Here is a 19870-nt window from a genome sequence, read left to right on the forward strand (position 1 = left end):
AGAGGATTTGAATGTAAGGAATTTTGGCGGTATATAAGGTGATAAATTATAACCTGAATACAAATGCAAAGGTCACCACTTCAAAAGGATTTGAAAATGAGGCATTTTGGTGGCATCTAGAGTGAGGAACGATCAATCTGAACATACATTCAAGGGTCATGATTATGAATCATGAATATTATGAGTCATGAATATACAAAACTTTGGTGGTATTTAAAGAAAGGAACGATCATACTTTAAATATACTGTATATGCAAGGGTCATGATCTGAAGATGATTTAACTATGAGGAACTAAAGGTGAGGAATGATCATAAATTTGAACATACTGTACATGCAAGAGTCATGACCTGAAGATGATTTGAATGCAAGGAACTTTATATGGTATCTAAGGCAAGGAATGATTATAATCTAAATATATGGATGTGTTATGCTCTGGAGATGATTTGAATATGAGGAACTTTGGTGGTATCTAAGGCAAGGAATGATCATAATCTGTATATATTATGCAAGGATAATGGTCTGAAGAGGTCTTGACTATGAGGAACTTTCATGTTATCTAAAGGTGAGGAATTATCATAACCTAAATACATATGCATGGGTCATCATCTGGAAAGGATCTGAATTTGAGGAACTTTGGTATCTAAGGTAAGGAACGATCGTAATCTGAACATACACACAAGGGTCATGACCTGGCGAGGATTTGAGGAACTTTGGCTGCATCTAAGGCAACGGATGATCATAATCTCAACATGCATGCAAAGGTCATGATCTGGAGGCGATTTGGTTATGAGGAACTTCGGTAGTATCTAAGAGGAATGATCATAATCTGAATATACATGCAAGGGTCATGATTTGGAGGTGATTTGGGTATGAGGAACAACTTTGGTGGTATTCAAGGTGAAGAATTATCATAATCTGAAATGTACTTTGCAAGTGTTGCAATCTGGAGATGACATGAATATGAGGAACTTAGGAAGCTATAGCAGACGACGAGTGCATGCTTGGCTGGCCAGGTCCCGAAAGATACCAGGGACACGTCATGATCAGGTAAAAGTTTGTAAAATGATAGAGGGACCATCTGGAGATGATCTAAACTAGGAGGAACTTAGGAAGCAGTTATAACAGATAAGAAGAAGAGCAAGCTTGATTGGCTAACTACTGAAAAAAACAAAAACAAACAGTGATACTCTGATCGAAAAGTTAATAAAGAAATCACGGTTTCTTGGTATCTAAGATGAAGAACGATCATAATCTGAATATACATGTAGGAGGCAAGACCTGGAGATGGTTTTGAATTTGAAATTTTGGTGGTATCTAAGGCAAGGAACAACCAAGCTGAATAGAGATGCAAGGGTCATGACCTGGAGATGATTTGAATATGGGGAACTTTGGTGGTTGTGTTTTAGATGTTGGTTAGGGGGGGCATGAGTAGCAGCAGACAGCATATTTGCTTCTATACAACGTACAGAGATAGGCACTCTGCCTATCTCTGTATGCCTACTTAGAGTTGGCTTTAATTACCACCAGTTTCATTATCTACAAATTGGAGGTAATTCTTTTTGAAATTGGTGTAGCCATAGCACCACTTTGTAAAATTTAGGACTGGATAAAAACAGACTGGGGATCTGGAGATAGATTGGTGGTGTAGATGGAGAACAAGACTGGTCACAGGAATTCAGCTTGGGGCACCTCAACAAAGATTACCTGGGTGGGGGGAGGGGGGGGAGTGACTTGCAGAACAAACCCAGATGATTGGTACAACTGATGCAACAAAAACAGAAGTTGACGTTGGGTTTTCCAAAACTACTCCTTACACCCCCACCACAGAGAAGAAGCTCCATCCTTTTTTTTTCTATGCTTTTTTATTTTTAAATCTGGCAGACAGGAAGGAAGACACATACGATACAATCAGCCAAGTACAATATACATTATATAGGAACTGACCCATCTTTATTAGGAATATAACACATATCGGTGAACATTTATAGGAGCAGGGCAAGCCAAGAATTCATCAATGTCTCCTCTTCACAAAAAAAAAAAAAATATATATATATATATTGTGCCTTCATGTTTAACTCATGTGCGTCTTATACTTATATAGCACATCAAACGAATATGATTAATTTCTTGTGTCCCCATTAGAGAAATTCCCTTCCTGTCCTGGAGGCCACAGAGGAAGTAAATGGAAATCTCCTTATTGGGAACAGACGATAAAACCACAATGGGGGGTCCATGCCTTCTCCACTCTATTAAAACAAAAAAAGTTGTCTGGAATCTTCTCTATACATATATTTATTTAAAAAAAAAAAAAAAAAAAAAATGTACTTTGGAACAAGCAGACGAAGCGCAGCATTGGCCATCAGGAGCTCACCCTAATTTATGGAAAGGTATGCCCTTAAAAACACATGATCATTGGTTGACACCTCCAATTTCAGTCTGACTGAGTCGATGTCCATCAGATCCCATCAGTGTGGGCACGATATGCACAGAGAATACCAAGTGTCAAAGCTTTACAGTAGATACCTAAGAGTAAAAAGTGTTACTGAGTACTAACACCTACATTCCCCATGATCACACATCTACTGGTTGAACCAAGACGACTCATCCTGATGGAGAAGGCCATTGTCAAACAATTCTGAGCATGACCCAAAGATGATAAATATGATGCAGATGAAGAGCTATGTAGGGAAGCCTCCTCGGGCATAAAAATGGCTTCTCTTCCATGCGAGTCCTGAGATGGTCAAATTCTTGGAGCCAACCACTGGTGTGAAATCTGGTGAACCGTTTCTGAAGCCAACCACTGGTGTGGATTATGGCGAAACGTTTGAAGCCAACCACTGGCGTGAATCCTAGTGAACCGTTTCTGGAGCCAACCACTAGTGTGAATTCTGGTGAATGGTTTCTGAAGCCAACCACTAGTGTGAAATCTGGTGAACCGTTTCTGAAGCCAACCACTGGTGTGGATTATGGTGAAACGTTTGAAGCCAACCACTGGTGTGAATCCTAGTAAACCGTTTCTGGAGCCAACCACTAGTGTGAATTCTGGTGAATGGTTTCTGAAGCCAACCACTGGTGAGAATTCTAGAAAACCGTTTCCTGTGCTACATCCAATAAATTATGTTCATTCTTCGAACGCTAGAGGGAATCCCAAATGTTCCATAAAGCCTTCCCCTTGCTCACGGTGGTGTATTTTTCCAAGTCCCATGTGTTTGCTAGGCTCTGAAACATCTTCCCATACGTGAAAAGGAACTCTACCCTGCACAGTTCTCAGCTGTGTAACAAGATCTGAATTCTCTGGTGCCAGGCCAAATGTTATGTCCAAAACATTTCCCACACTCCGTGCGTAAAAACAGCTTCCTCTGGTGCCCAGATCATTCATGTGTGATGTTACTGGGACTCTGTGGGACCTTCATGGCTAGGACTGCGATGCCGCGTGCACTAGCTCATGTTTTATAAGCTGAGACTTATCGAGGTAGCTTTTATCACATTTGGAGCAAGGGTACGGTTTTATCCCGGTGTGGATCACCTCGTGTCTGGCCAGCGCTGACCTGGCTACGAAGCTTTTACCACACTCGGAACACGAATACTGCATATCTCCCGCGTGCCTCCTTTGGTGGGTGACGAGGCTGCTTTTCAGCGTGAAGCCTTTCCCGCACTCAAAGCACCAAAACGGCTTCAATCCGCTATGAACGCTCCAGTGTCTGTTCAATTCCGATTTACCGGCAAAGCTTTTCCCGCACTCAGAGCATATGTATGGCCTCTCCCCCGAGTGATACCTCTTATGTGCAGTAAGCTGCGATTTATCCATGAAACACTTCCCGCACTCTGTGCATTCGTACGGGCGCTCGCCTGTATGTGACCTCCGGTGTCTGATGAGTTCTGACTTTCGTGGAAATCCTTTTCCGCAGTCCCCGCAGGAAAACGGAAACTCCCCAGAATGGCTAAACAGGTGTTTACGAAGATCGGAGTTCTGCGAGAAGCCTTTCCCGCACTCGGTACATTTGAAAGGCCGCTCGCCGACGTGAGTGGTCTGGTGTATGTTGAGATGGGTTCTGCGGATGAAGGTTTTCCCGCAGACGGTGCACGAAAACGGACGCTCTCCCGTGTGGAGCTTCTGGTGGCCGCGGAGACTGGACTTCGAAGTGAAACTTTTGCCGCATTCGGGACAGGAGAATAACTCGTTGCCTCGCTCTCCAGTCCTCTGGGTCAAAGAGTCTGGTCTTGCAAGAAAATTCACACCCGCTCGACCTGCGGATGGTCCCTGGTGATTGGAGGGACCCGGAAACCTGTACGAATTGTAACGCCTCGGATGGGAAACGGAAGTTCTGGAATTTCCTTCTGCATAGTCATCCAGCTCACCATCAGGAGACAAATCGGGATGTCCTTCCGAAGTATTTTGGCGTCCATATACTAAAAATTGAAAAATAAAATTTTCGTTAAAGCTTTAGTGTAATCTGTGTGCATCATGCCTTACTTTGTTCCCCTCCCCCTGAACAACATGTAATTCATTTTTGCAAAAAAAAAAAAGTAGCTCAAGATCCAATTATGTAATTTATGGTACTTTCTGCTGTGTTCTAAAAGTAAGATTGTGTTTGGTGGGAGGGGCCAGCAGGATTCTGTAAACATCACAATACAGTGCCTAGAGAGTTATATAAAAGAACACAACTCGGGAATCCCTTTAGACATGCATCTCCGCTGGTCGCTACATTCTACAGACTTTAGCTATGCAATCGATGGATCATTCTGAGTGTATTAACACAATTAATCATGATGCTAAAGTCTGCACCAGGGGTCTCAAACTGGCGTCCCTCCAGCTGTGGGAGTCATGCTTGTAACTGTCAACCTTGCAATGCCTCCTGGGACTTGTAGTTTCGCAACAGCTGGAGGGCCGCCAGTTTGAAACCCTTGGTCTGCACCATCCGATGACCACCAGGGAGGAGCATGCACATCTAAAAAGGGATGCCAGGGATGTGTTCTTTTATATACAGTGGGGAAACATTATGAGATCCCCTGAGGATTTTGTAAGTTTACCACTTACAAAGAAATGAAGGGTCTATCATAGGTGTATTTTATATGATAGAGACAGAATATCAACCAAAAATATAGAAAAAAAAAAAATACTATACAAATGTTATAAATTGAGTTGCAGTTCAGTGCGTAAAAGTAGTATTTGATCCCCAAGCAAAACATGACTTAGTAGTTGGTGGAGAAACCCTTGTTGGCAATCACAGAGGTCAGACATTTCTTGTAGTTGGTGACCAGGTTTGCACACATCTCAGGAGGGATTTTGGTCCACTCTTCTTTACAGATCTCTAAGTCCTTAAGGTTTCTTGGCTGTCGCTTGGCAACTCCAACTTTTGGCTCCCTCCAAAAAAAATTTCTATAGGATTAGGTCTGGAGACTGGCTAGGCCACTCCATGACCTTAATGTGCTTCTTCTTGAGCCACTCCTTTGTTGCTTTGGCGGTATGTTTTGGGTCATTGTCATGCTGGAAGACCCACCCATGACCCATCTTCAGTGTTCTGGTGAGGGAAGAAGGTTCTCATCCAAGATTTTACAATACATGGCCCCGTCCATTGGCCCCTCAATGTGGCAAAGTCGGTCTGTGCCTTTAGAAGAGAAACAGCTCAAAAGCATCATGTTTCCACCCCCATGCTTGACTGTAGGGATGCTGTTCTTAGAGTCATAGTCAGCATTTTTCTTCCTCCAAACACGGCGAGTCGAGTTAATGCCAAAGAGCTCAATTTTGGTCTCATCTGACCACAGCAATTTCTCCTGATCCTTCTCTGAATCATTTAGATGTTCATTGGCAAGCTTCAGTCGGGCCTGCACATGTGCCTTCTTTAGGAGGGGGACCTTGTGGGCGCTGCACGATTTCAATCCATGGCGGCGTATTGTGTTACCAATGGTTTGTTTGGCTATTGTGGTCCCAACTGCCTTGAGATCATTCACAAGCTCCTCAAGTGTAGTTCTGGGCTGATCCCTCACGTTTCTCATGATCATCCTTACCCCATGAGGTAAAATGTTGCATGGAGCCTCAGACCGAGGGCGATTGATGGCTACTTTGTATTTCTTCCATTTGCAAATAATTGCTCCAACAGTTGTCTCCTTCTCACCAGGTTTCTTGCTGATGGTCTTGTAGCCCATTCCAGCCTTGTGAAGGTCTACAATCTTGTTCCTCACGTCCTTTGACAGCTCTTTGGTCTTGTCCATGATGGTGAGGTTTGAATGGATGAAGGAGATTCTGTGGACAGATGTCTTTTATACACATAATGAGTTGTCGTTAGGAGCGCCTGACTAATCTGTGTACCATATGAGCACATACTGTAGCAGACACTATTGTTGGTTGCTAAGGGATCAAATACTTATTTTACTAACTGAACTGCAACTCAATTTATAACATTTGTATTATGTGTTTTTTCTGGATTTTTGGTTGATATTCTGTCTCTATCATTTAAAAGACACCTATGATAAAAATTATAGACACTTCATCTCTTTGTAAGTGGGCAAACACAATCCGGAGGGGATCAAATCATTATATTGCCCACTGTAGCTCTCAGGATGAGCAATACAGCAACTAAAATTCAGGTCCACACAGGACGAAGAGCAAAAAAGCTTCTAACTTCAGCTTGTTCGATTAATTCTTAAACCTGGAAGCCAATTGGTTTCTACGCAGAACTGAACCAGACTTTGCACTCTCCAGTTTTAGTAAATCAACCCCTGGAGTCCAGCTTTAAAATCAAGAAGACTGAATCTTGTTAGTTCATCTCACGTTCTCTGGGACAACCTATCAGAAAAATAAAACGATTGTGTTTAATACTCACGTTCATAATCTGAAGAAAAGTCCTCCTCTTTAATCGTCACCATCATCACTTCCTCCTCTACAGACTGATCACCCATCATATAACTTTCCTCATCGTCCTCTTCTCCTTCAACTTTCGGATCACTCGGTTCTTCAGCCTCGGATTTCGGATTCATCGGTTCTTCGCCCTCAAATTTTCTATTTATCGGTTCTTCATCCTCAAATTTTCTACTCATTGGTTCTTCGCGCTCAAATTTACTATTCATTGGTTCTTCATCCTCAAATTTTGTATTCATCAGTTCTTCCCTCTCAAATTTTGTAGCAATTGGTTCTTTGCCCTCAAACTTCGTATCAATGAGTTCCTCAGGCTCAACTTTTGCATTAATTGGCTCTTCACCCTAAAATCAACCAAACAAAAAAACAACGAATATCTCTACAATACAATATTGCCCCAACAGGGCCAGAAATCATCTCAACAGTTTGGACAGGATGGGGAAACAATTATTTCCACCTACCTGATCCTTCTGTGGTGAATCGCAATCTTCCGGTGAGGAATCCCCATAATAAATAGGACTGGAATATCTCTCAAATGAGTTCTCGTTACTGGATCCACCTATAGGAAAAACACAGACACACACACTGACTGAATACATTGTTTCTATGTGTTTATCAGATGATGGGGGATCTAGGGGGACCCTCCGTACTGCTCTCTCCTTTACAATAAAGTCTCCTCTTACCCGGTGATGTGAGGGGCGGCTGATTGTCCATCATGATGTCCTTGTAGAGATCCTTGTGTCCTTCTAAATACTCCCACTCCTCCATGGAGAAATGGACAGTGATATCCTCACACCTTATAGGAACCTGACACACACAATGATACAGTCACCATCCAGACATATCCCTTGTCTGGGACTGGATAATGTCCCAGAATTCCCAGCACCGCTCACCTCTTTCATAAGAAGCTCAGAGATCTTACTGATGACATCTAGAATCTTCTGGTCATCGTTTCCCTTAAGCATCAGAGTGTCAGATGGCGGCATTGTGATGGTCACCCGGTCACCGGCCTTCAGAGGGACATAATTCTGTAATGAAAGAGCAGCAATGGGGTTACCTCAAGCTCCCAGGATCCTTAAATTCTTCAGAGAAATGTGTGATTAACCAAGATGATAGGAACATATCACGTGACCTCCCAGAATCCTCCTCACCTTTCCCGCCAGGTCTGTGTTTTATTAATAGAGATAAGAGTGATGTCATGTGACCTCCCAGAATCCTCCTCACCTCTCCAAAGAGCAGGCAGATGATTTCCAGGGTGAGGTCCAATATCTTCTCGGTCATCTTACTCTTCTCCATCCTGAGTGGTATGTTGTGGAAGGATTTCTGGCCAGAATATGGCACAAACGGCCTTGGATTTTGTTTCTGTTTCTTCAATCAGGGGTAACTAATCTGGAAATGGACAAAAAAAAAAAAAAAAAATGGATATGAACTATCTGTCGCAACTAATCAAATAAATGACAAGAGTTCATTGGTTTTCCTTCTCCACGAAGTCTGTCCTAGGATCTATAAAAGGGATTTCATAGCCTACAGACTCATCCATATCTTGCCCTGTTTTCTCTATGGCATGATTTGGGGCAACTCTGCCTAAAGGTTCAACAAACAATGTAAGACATTCTCAGGCCTGAAGATAATGCCCAGCGCTCTACCAATATCTGCGTTTAAATTTCACAGTCAATGCAAGACATTCTCAGATGGGAAGAGAATGCATTGTGCTCTACTGATGTATGCGGTTGTCCGCGGGTGTGGAGTAGTGCTCTACTCCACAACTACAGTAAGACCTTATTGGACCCGAAGCTAAGGCACCTCACACAACCCGTATATGCTTCACCATTCCAGAACCAAGGTAAGACCTTCTCAGGCCCAAAGAGAAGGCAATGTGCTTCATCCATATCTGCGTCACCATTCCACAACATATATAAGATGTTCTTGGAAATTGAGAGAATGCATAGCACTCTTACCTTGGTTGTGAAGTGGTAAAACGGACATTGGCAGACTTATTAGACCCAAAGCTAAGGCACCGCATGCAACCCAAATGTGCTTAACCATTCCACGACCGGGGTTAGACTTTCTCAGACCTGAAGTTAAGGCACTGTGCTTTACCCATATATGCTTCACCATTCCACAACCAAGGTAAGACATTCTCAGGTCCGAAGCTAAAGGCGCCGCACACAACCCATATGTGCTTCCTCATTTCACAACCAAGGTAAGACCTTCTCAGACCTGAAGCTAAGGCATCACCCGCAACCCATATGTGCCTCACCAGTCCACAACCAAGGTAAGAACTTCGCAAACACATAGCGAAGGCATCGCACACAACCCATATGTGCTTCACTATTCCACAACCAAAAGGTAAGACCTTCTCAGACCTGAAGCTAATGGCACCGCATGCAACCCATATGTGCCTCACTATTCCACAACCAAAGAAAACCTTCTAAGACATCGCCCGCAACCCATATCTGCCTCACCATTCCACAACCAAAGTAAGACTTTCTCAAACCCGAAGCTAAGGCCCCTCCCTCTATCCAGATGTGCTTCACCATTCCACAACAAAGGTAAGACCTTCTCAGACTTTAAGCGAAGGCCCAGCACGCAACCCATATGTGCCTCACCATTCCACAACCAAAGTAAGACCTTCTCGGACCCGAAGCTAAGACACCTCACTAGAGCTGCACGATTCTGGATAAAATGAGAATCACAGTTTATTTTTTTTTTTTGCTTAGAATAAAGATCACGCTCCCCGGCGTAACATCATCTTTCACATTACACAAAAAAATTGGGCTAACTTTACTGTTTAGTTTTTTTAATTCATTGAAGTAAATTTTTTGTAAAAAATTGCTTTTGAAAGACCACTGCACAAACACAATGCGACATAAAATATTGCAACGTTCTCCATTTTATTCTCTAGGGTCTCTGCTAAAAAAAAAATATATATGTTTGGGGGGGGGAAATTAAGTAATTTTCTAGCAAAAAAAAACAGATTTTAACTTGTAAGCAACAAGTGTCAAAAAAAGGTTTAGTCTTTAAGTGGTTAAACTGACCTAATTTACAGACCGAAGTTCATTCCTTTGATCTAAAAGAAGCAGGAGATACATTGTTTCTCTATCGCTTTTGATAAACATTTGCCTGCTGAGTTTTTTTTTTTCTTTTGATAGCTCTGAGCAGTTGTATGTTGTAAATGTTGTATTAAGATCGTGGGGGGGGGGGTTGAATCACGATCATGATTTTTTTTTTAATGATTAGTCGTGCAGCTCTACACCTCACTCTACCCATATGTGCTTCACCATTCCACAACGAAGGCAAGACCTTCTCAGACCCAAAGCTAAGGCACCTCACTCTACCCATATGTGCCTCACCATTCCACAACCAAAGTAAGACCTTTTCAAAAACAAAGATAAGGCACCTCACTCTACCCATATGTGCTTCGAATCGTGCCATGATGAAGGCAAGACCTACTCAGACCCAAAGCTAAGGGACCTCACTCTACCCATATATTCCTCACAATTCCACAACCAAGGTAAAACCTTCTCAGACCTGAAGACAAAGCACCTCACTCTACCCATATGTACCTCACCATTCCACAACCAAGGTAAGACCTACTCAGACCTGAAGCTAAGGGACCTCACTCTACCCACATGTTCCTCACCATTCCACAACCAAGGCCAGAACTTCTCAGACCTGAAGACGAGGCACCTCACTCTACCCATATGTACCTCACTCACCATTCCACAACCAAGGTAAGACCTTCTCAGACCCAAAGCTAAGGCACCTCACTCTATCCATATGTGCTTCACCATTCCACAGCCAAGGTAAGTCTTCTCAGACCTGAAGACGAGGCACCTCACTCTACCCATATGTGCCTTACCATTCCACAGCCAAGGTAAGATCTTCTTAGACCTGGAGATGAGGCACCTCACTCTACCCATATGTGCTTCACCATTCACAACCAAGGTAAGACCATCTCAGACCTACAGCTAAAATACCTCACTGTACCCATATGTGCCTCACCATTCCACTACCAAAGTAAGACCTACTCAGACCTGAAGCTAAGGGACCTCACTCTACCCATATGTTCCTCACCAGTCCACAACCAAGGTAAGACCTTCTCACACCCGAAGCTAAGGCACCTCACCATTCCACAACCAAGGTAAGACCTTCTCAGATCTGAAGACAAGGCACCGTACACAACCCATATGTGCCTCAACATTCCACAACCACGGTAAGAACCTTCTCACACCCGAAGATAAGGCACCTCACTCTACCTAAGTGTGCTTCACCATTCCACAACCAAGGTAAGACCTTCTCAGACCTGAAGTGCTCCACCCATCTGCTTTATTTTTCCCCAAATATGTTCCAGGCTCCTCCAGCTAGCATGGGGAGAAGTGAGGATATCTCAGACCAGATTCCAGGGTATGTATGGGGTGGGGGAGAGGTCTAGGATATCTATGGGGTTTGGGGGTATGTATGGGGGAGGAACAGATTAACCAAGCCTCTTTGGGGGGGGTCTCATACACAAGGTGGGGGAGGGGTAGTGTAGAATATCTATGGGGCGGGATGAGGATGATGTAGGATAAGTGTTGGTGGAGGGGGTGGAGTAGGGAATGTACGTGGGGGAATGGTGCTGTAGGATATCTACGTGGGGGGGGGTGCTGTAGGGTGTTGGGGGAGGGGTGGTATATGGGATGTATATGGGGGAGGGGTGGTATAGGGGATCTATACGGGGGTGGGATCTATATGGGGGGGATATGGGATCTATATGGGGGAGGGGGGGTATATGGGATCTATATGGAGGAGGGGGGTATATGGGATCTATATATCTATATGGGGGGGGGGTTATAGGGGATCTATATGGGGGAGGGGAGGTATAGGGGATCTATATGGGATGTATATAGGGGAGGGGTGGTATATGGGATCTATATGGGGGAGGGGTGGTATATGGGATCTATATGGGGGAGGGGTGGTATATGGGATCTATATGGGGAAGGGGTGGTATAGGGGATGTATATGGGTGAGGGCTGGTATATGGGATGTAAATGGGGGGGGTATATGGGATCTATATGGGGGAGGGGTGGTATATGGAATCTATATGGGGAAGGGGTGGTATAGGGGATGTATATGGGTGAGGGCTGGTATATGGGATGTAAATGGGGGAGGGGTGGTATATGGTATCTATATGGGGGAGGGAGGTATAGGGGATGTATATGGGGGAGGGATGTATATGGGGGAGGGGAGGTATAGGGGATCTATATGGGGAGGGGAGGTATAAGGGATCTATATGGGGGAGGGGTGGTATATGGGATCTATATGGGGAAGGGGTGGTATAGGGGATGTATATGGGTGAGGGCTGGTATATGGGATGTAAATGGGGGAGGGGGGGTATATGGGATCTATATGGGGGAGGGGTGGTATATGGAATCTATATGGGGAAGGGGTGGTATAGGGGATGTATATGGGTGAGGGGGGGTATATGGGATCTATATGGGGGAGGGGTGGTATATGGAATCTATATGGGGGAGGGGTGGTATATGGAATCTATATGGGGGAGGGGTGGTATATGGAATCTATATGGGGGAGGGGTGGTATAGGGGATGTATATGGGTGAGGGCTGGTATATGGGATGTAAATGGGGGAGGGAGGTATAGGGGATGTATATGGGGGAGGGGAGGTGTAGGGGATCTATATGGGGGAGGGGAGGTATAGGGGATCTATATGGGGGAGGGGTGGTATATGGTATCTATATGGGGGAGGGGTGGTATAGGGGATGTATATGGGGGAGGGAGGTATAGGGGATGTATATGGGGGAGGGGTGGTATAGGGGATGTATATGGGGGAGGGAGGTATAGGGGATGTATATGGGGGAGGGGTGGTACATTGGATGGGGGAGGGGTACACATTTCTAGTCCTCTCTGGTGTGTCTCACACACAGGGTGGGGGAGGTGCAGACCCCCCTGGCAGTCTCAATAGAAGGAAGACAAAGACTGGAGGATCAGACATACCGACCTGGAACTTCTCTACTGTCCATAGGCCGCCATTGACCCGCCCCCGGAAATACCCCCACCTACTTCCGCTGAAAATCGGCATTTACCAGACTTTAATATGGCCGCCGAAGAGCGCGGAATGCAGCACGCACGATACGTACACCGAACGCATACGGCCTGAGACGGCGGCGGCCATTTTGTTGTAGCCAACAACAGCGACATCCCTTAAGAGAACAGAGAGCAGAAACCTAATACACCCCCCTCTGTACACTCCTATATATCTGTATATACTGATGACCTCATCTTTGTTGACAATAACAGAAAGTCATATGATCAGCTAATGGGAAGTCATAATGAGGAAATCAGGGATGGTGACAACCCCTCATAATAAAGACATCGGGGATGGTGGGAACCCCTCATAATGAGGACATCAGAGATGGTGGGAACCCCTCATAATGAGGACATCAGGGATGGTGGGAACCCCTCATAATGGGGACATCAGGGATGGTGGGAACCCCTCATAATGAGGACATCAGGGATGGTGGGAACCCCTCATAATGGGGACATCAGGGATGGTGGGAACCCCTCATAATGGGGACATCAGGGATGGTGAGAACCCCTCACAATAAAGACATCAGGGATGGTGAGAACCCCTCATAATAAAGACATCAGGGATGGTGAGAACCCCTCATAATAAAGACATCAGGGATGGTGAGAACCCCTCATAACGAGGACATCAGGGATGGTGAGAACCCCTCATAATGGGGACATCAGGAATGGAGGGAACCCCTCATTATGAGGACAGCTGGGATGGTGAGAACCCCTCATAATGGGGACATCAGGAATGGTGGGGACCCCTCATAATGGGGACAGCAGGGATGGTGGAAACCCCTCATAATGGGGAAATCAGGGATGGTGGGAACCCCTCATAATGAGGACAGCAGGGATGGTGAGAACCCCTTATAATGGGGACATCAGGGATGGTGGGAACCCCTCATAATGAGGACATCAGGGATGGTGAGAACCCCTCATAATAAAGACATCAGGGATGGTGAGAACCCCTCATAATGAGGACATCAGGAATGGTGGGAACCCCTCATAATGGGGACAGCAGGGATGGTGGGAACCCCTCATAATGGGGACAGCAGGGATGGTGGGAACCCCTCATAATAAAGACATCAGGGATGGTGAGAACCCCTCATAATGAGGACATCAGGGAGGGTGGGTGGGAACCCCTCATAATGAGGACATCAGGGATGGTGAGAACCCCTCATAATAAAAACATCAGGGATGGTGGGAACCCCTCATAATGAGGACATCAGGAATGGTGGGAACCCCTCATAATGAGGACATCAGGGATGGTGGGAACCCCTCATAATGGGGACATCAGGGATGGTGGGAACCCCTCATAATAAAGACATCAGGGATGGTGAGAACCCCTCATAATAAAGACATCAGGGATGGTGAGAACCCCTCATAATGAGGACATCGGGGATAGTGGGAACCCCTCATAATGGGGACATCAGGGATGGTGGGAACCCCTCATAATGAGGACATCAGGGATGGTGGGAACCCCTCATAATGGGGACATCAGGGATGGTGGGAACCCCTCATAATAAAGACATCAGGGATGGTGAGAACCCCTCATAATAAAGACATCAGGGATGGTGAGAACCCCTCATAATGGGGACAGCAGGGATGGTGAGAACCCCTTATAATGGGGACATCAGGGATGGTGGGAACCCCTCATAATGAGGAGATCAGGGATGGTGGGAACCCCTCATAATGGGGACATCAGGGATGGTGAGAACCCCTCATAATGAGGACATCAGGGATGGTGGGAACCCCTCATAATGAGGACATCAGGGATGGTGGGAACCCCTCATAATGAGGACATCAGGGATGGTGGGAACCCCTCATAATGGGGACATCAGGGATGGTGAGAACCCCTCACAATAAAGACATCAGGGATGGTGAGAACCCCTCATAATAAAGACATCAGGGATGGTGAGAACCCCTCATAATAAAGACATCAGGGATGGTGAGAACCCCTCATAACGAGGACATCAGGGATGGTGAGAACCCCTCATAATGGGGACATCAGGAATGGTGGGAACCCCTCATAATGAGGACAGCTGGGATGGTGAGAACCCCTCATAATGGGGACATCAGGAATGGTGGGAACCCCTCATAATGGGGACAGCAGGGATGGTGGAAACCCCTCATAATGGGGAAATCAGGGATGGTGGGAACCCCTCATAATGAGGACAGCAGGGATGGTGAGAACCCCTTATAATGGGGACATCAGGGATGGTGGGAACCCCTCATAATGAGGACATCAGGGATGGTGAGAACCCCTCATAATAAAGACATCAGGGATGGTGAGAACCCCTCATAATGAGGACATCAGGAATGGTGGGAACCCCTCATAATGGGGACAGCAGGGATGGTGGGAACCCCTCATAATGGGGACAGCAGGGATGGTGGGAACCCCTCATAATAAAGACATCAGGGATGGTGAGAACCCCTCATAATGAGGACATCAGGGAGGGTGGGTGGGAACCCCTCATAATGAGGACATCAGGGATGGTGAGAACCCCTCATAATAAAGACATCAGGGATGGTGGGAACCCCTCATAATGAGGACATCAGGAATGGTGGGAACCCCTCATAATGAGGACATCAGGGATGGTGAGAACCCCTCATAATGGGGACATCAGGAATGGTTAGAACCCCTCATAATGGGGACAGCAGGGATGGTGGGAACCCCTCATAATGGGGACATCAGGAATGGTGAGAACCCCTCATAATGGGGACAGCAGGGATGGTGGGAACCCCTCATAATGGGGACAGCAGGGATGGTGGGAACCCCTCATAATAAAGACATCAGGGATGGTGAGAACCCCTCATAATGAGGACATCAGGGAGGGTGGGTGGGAACCCCTCATAATGAGGACATCAGGGATGGTGAGAACCCCTCATAATAAAGACATCAGGGATGGTGGGAACCCCTCATAATGAGGACATCAGGAATGGTGGGAACCCCTCATAATGAGGACATCAGGGATGGTGAGAACCCCTCATAATGGGGACATCAGGAATGGTTAGAACCCCTCATAATGGGGACAGCAGGGATGGTGGGAACCCCTCATAATGGGGACATCAGGAATGGTGGGAACCCCTCATAATGGGGACAGCAGGGATGGTGGGAATCCCTCATAATGGGGACAGCAGGGATGGTGGGAACCCCTCATAATAAAGACATCAGGGATGGTGAGAACCCCTCATAATGAGGACATCAGGGAGGGTGGGAACCCCTCATAATGGGGACATCAGGGATGGTGAGAACCCCTCATAATGGGGACATTAGGGATGGTGAGAACCCCTCATAATGAGGACATCAGGGATGGTGGGAACCCTTCATTATGAGGACATCAGGGACGGTGGGAACCCCTCATAATGGGGACATCAGGGATGGTGAGACTGAGAACCCCTCATAATGAGAACATCAGGGATAGTGGGAACCCCTCATAATGAGGACATCGGGGATATTGGGAACCCTTCATAATGAGGACATCAGGGATGGTGGGAACCCCTCATAATGGGGACATCAGGGATGGTGAGAACCCCTCATAATGAGGACATCAGGGATGGTGCGAACCCCTCATAATGAGGAGAGCGGGGATGGTGGGAACCCCTCATAATGAGGACAGCAGGGATGGTGAGAACCCCTCATTATGAGGACAGCAGGGATGGTGGGAACCCCTCATAATGGGGACAGCATGGATGGTGGGAACCCCTAATAATGGGGACATCGGGGATGGTGAGAACCCCTCATAATGAGGAGAGTGGGGATGGTGAGAACCCCTCATAATGAGGACAACAGGGATGGTGAGAACCCCTCATAATGGGGACAGCAGGGATGGTGGGAACTCCTCATAATGGGGACAGCAGGGATGGAGGGTCTCCTCATAATGGGGACATCAGGGATGGTGAGAACCCCTCATAATGAGGACATCAGGAATGGTGGGAACCCCTCATAATGACGACATCAGGGATGGTGAGAACCCCTCATAATGAGGAGAGCGGGGATGGTGGGAACCCCTCATAATGAAGACAGCAGGAACGATGAGAACCCCTCATTAAGAGGACAGCAGGGATGGTGGGAACCCCTCATTAAGAGGACAGCAGGGATGGTGGGAACCCCTCATAATGGGGACAGCAGGGATGGTGGGAACCCCTCATAATGACGACATCAGGGATGGTGAGAACCCCTCATAATGAGGAGAGCGGGGATGGTGGGAACCCCTCATAATGAGGACAGCAGGAACGATGAGAACCCCTCATTAAGAGGACAGCAGGGATGGTGGGTACCCCTCATTAAGAGGACAGCAGGGATGGTGGGAACCCCTCATAATGGGGACAGCAGGGATGGTGGGAACCCCTCATAATAGGGACATTGGGGATGGTGAGAACCCCTCATAATGGGGACATCGGGGATGGTGAGAACCCCTCATAATGAGGAGAGTGGGGATGGTGGGAACCCCTCATAATGAGGACAGCAGGGATGGTGAGAACCCCTTATAATGGGGACATCAGGGATGGTGGGAACCCCTCATAATAGGGACATTGGGGATGGTGAGAACCCCTCATAATGGGGACATCGGGGATGGTGAGAACCCCTCATAATGAGGAGAGTGGGGATGGTGGGAACCCCTCATAATGAGGACAGCAGGGATGGTGAGAACCCCTTATAATGGGGACATCAGGGATGGTGGGAACCCCTCATAATGAGGACATCAGGGATTGTGAGAACCCCTCATAATAAAGACATCAGGGATGGTGAGAACCCCTCATAATGAGGACATCAGGAATGGTGGGAACCCCTCATAATGGGGACAGCAGGGATGGTGGGAACCCCTCATAATGGGGACAGCAGGGATGGAGGGTCTCCTCATAATGGGGACATCAGGGATGGTGAGAACCCCTCATAATGAGGACATCAGGAATGGTGGGAACCCCTCATAATGACGACATCAGGGATGGTGAGAACCCCTCATAATGAGGAGAGCGGGGATGGTGGGAACCCCTCATAATGAGGACAGCAGGAACGATGAGAACCCCTCATTAAGAGGACAGCAGGGATGGTGGGAACCCCTCATTAAGAGGACAGCAGGGATGGTGGGAACCCCTCATAATGGGGACAGCAGGGATGGTGGGAACCCCTCATAATGACGACATCAGGGATGGTGAGAACCCCTCATAATGAGGAGAGCGGGGATGGTGGGAACCCCTCATAATGAGGACAGCAGGAACGATGAGAACCCCTCATTAAGAGGACAGCAGGGATGGTGGGAACCCTCATTAAGAGGACAGCAGGGATGGTGGGAACCCCTCATAATGGGGACAGCAGGGATGGTGGGAACCCCTCATAATAGGGACATTGGGGATGGTGAGAACCCCTCATAATGGGGACATCGGGGATGGTGAGAACCCCTCATAATGAGGAGAGTGGGGATGGTGGGAACCCCTCATAATGAGGACAGCAGGGATGGTGAGAACCCCTTATAATGGGGACATCAGGGATGGTGGGAACCCCTCATAATGAGGACATCAGGGATGGTGAGAACCCCTCATAATAAAGACATCAGGGATGGTGAGAACCCCTCATAATGAGGACATCAGGAATGGTGGGAACCCCTCATAATGGGGACAGCAGGGATGGTGGGAACCCCTCATAATGGGGACAGCAGGGACGATGAGAACCCCTCATAATGGGGACAGCAGGGATGGTGGGAACCCCTCATAATGGGGACATCAGGAATGGTGAGAACCCCTCATAATGGGGACAGCAGGGATGGTGGGAACCCCTCATAATGGGGACAGCAGGGATGGTGGGAATCCCTCATAATAAAGACATCAGGGATGGTGAGAACCCCTCATAATGAGGACATCAGGGAGGGTGGGTGAACCCCTCATAATGAGGACATCAGGGATGGTGAGAACCCCTCATAATAAAGACATCAGGGATGGTGGGAACCCCTCATAATGAGGACATCAGGAATGGTGGGAACCCCTCATAATGAGGACATCAGGGATGGTGAGAACCATTCATAATGGGGACATCAGGAATGGTTAGAACCCCTCATAATGGGGACAGCAGGGATGGTGGGAACCCCTCATAATGGGGACATCAGGAATGGTGAGAACCCCTCATAATGGGGACAGCAGGGATGGTGGGAATCCCTCATAATGGGGACAGCAGGGATGGTGGGAACCCCTCATAATAAAGACATCAGGGATGGTGAGAACCCCTCATAATGAGGACATCAGGGAGGGTGGGAACCGCTCATAATGAGGACATCAGGGATGGTGGGAACCCCTCATAATGGGGACATCAGGGATGGTGAGAACCCCTCATAATGAGGACATCAGGGATGGTGGGAACCCTTCATAATGAGGACATCAGGGACGGTGGGAACCCCTCATAATGGGGACATCAGGGATGGTGAGACTGAGAACCCCTCATAATGAGAACATCAGGGATAGTGGGAACCCCTCATAATGAGGACATCGAGGATGTTGGGAACCCTTCATAATGAGGACATCAGGGATGGTGGGAACCCCTCATAATGGGGACATCAGGGATGGTGAGAACCCCTCATAATGAGGACATCAGGGATGGTGCGAACCCCTCATAATGAGGAGAGCGGGGATGGTGGGAACCCCTCATAATGAGGACAGCAGGGATGGTGAGAACCCCTCATTATGAGGACAGCAGGGATGGTGGGAACCCCTCATAATGGGGACAGCATGGATGGTGGGAACCCCTCATAATGGGGACATCGGGGATGGTGAGAACCCCTCATAATGAGGAGAGTGGGGATGGTGAGAACCCCTCATAATGAGGACAACAGGGATGGTGAGAACCCCTCATAATGGGGACAGCAGGGATGGTGAGAACCCCTCATAATGGGGACAGCAGGGATGGAGGGGACTCCTCATAATGAGGACAGCAGGGATGGTGAGAACCCCTCA

General features: G+C 47.1%; 1 protein-coding gene across 1 annotated transcript in view; it reads right to left on the reverse strand.

Annotated features, from left to right (window-relative positions):
• Window positions 1–2308: 2308 nt before the first annotated feature.
• Window positions 2309–19870, reverse strand: part of LOC141106898 (uncharacterized) — a 29776-nt gene continuing 12214 nt past the window's right edge. Inside the window, exons 8-13 of the mRNA XM_073597826.1 lie at window positions 8082–8231; window positions 7751–7885; window positions 7541–7664; window positions 7319–7416; window positions 6826–7201; window positions 2309–4411 (exon numbers count right to left, since the gene is read on the reverse strand). Of these exons, the coding sequence (XP_073453927.1) occupies window positions 3417–4411; window positions 6826–7201; window positions 7319–7416; window positions 7541–7664; window positions 7751–7885; window positions 8082–8231 (1878 nt within the window). The 3' untranslated portion in view covers window positions 2309–3416. The remainder of the gene's footprint in view (window positions 4412–6825; window positions 7202–7318; window positions 7417–7540; window positions 7665–7750; window positions 7886–8081; window positions 8232–19870) is intronic.

The sequence above is a fragment of the Aquarana catesbeiana genome, linkage group LG08, assembly GCF_042186555.1.
Source record: "Aquarana catesbeiana isolate 2022-GZ linkage group LG08, ASM4218655v1, whole genome shotgun sequence".
Taxonomy (NCBI): Eukaryota; Metazoa; Chordata; class Amphibia; order Anura; family Ranidae; genus Aquarana; species Aquarana catesbeiana.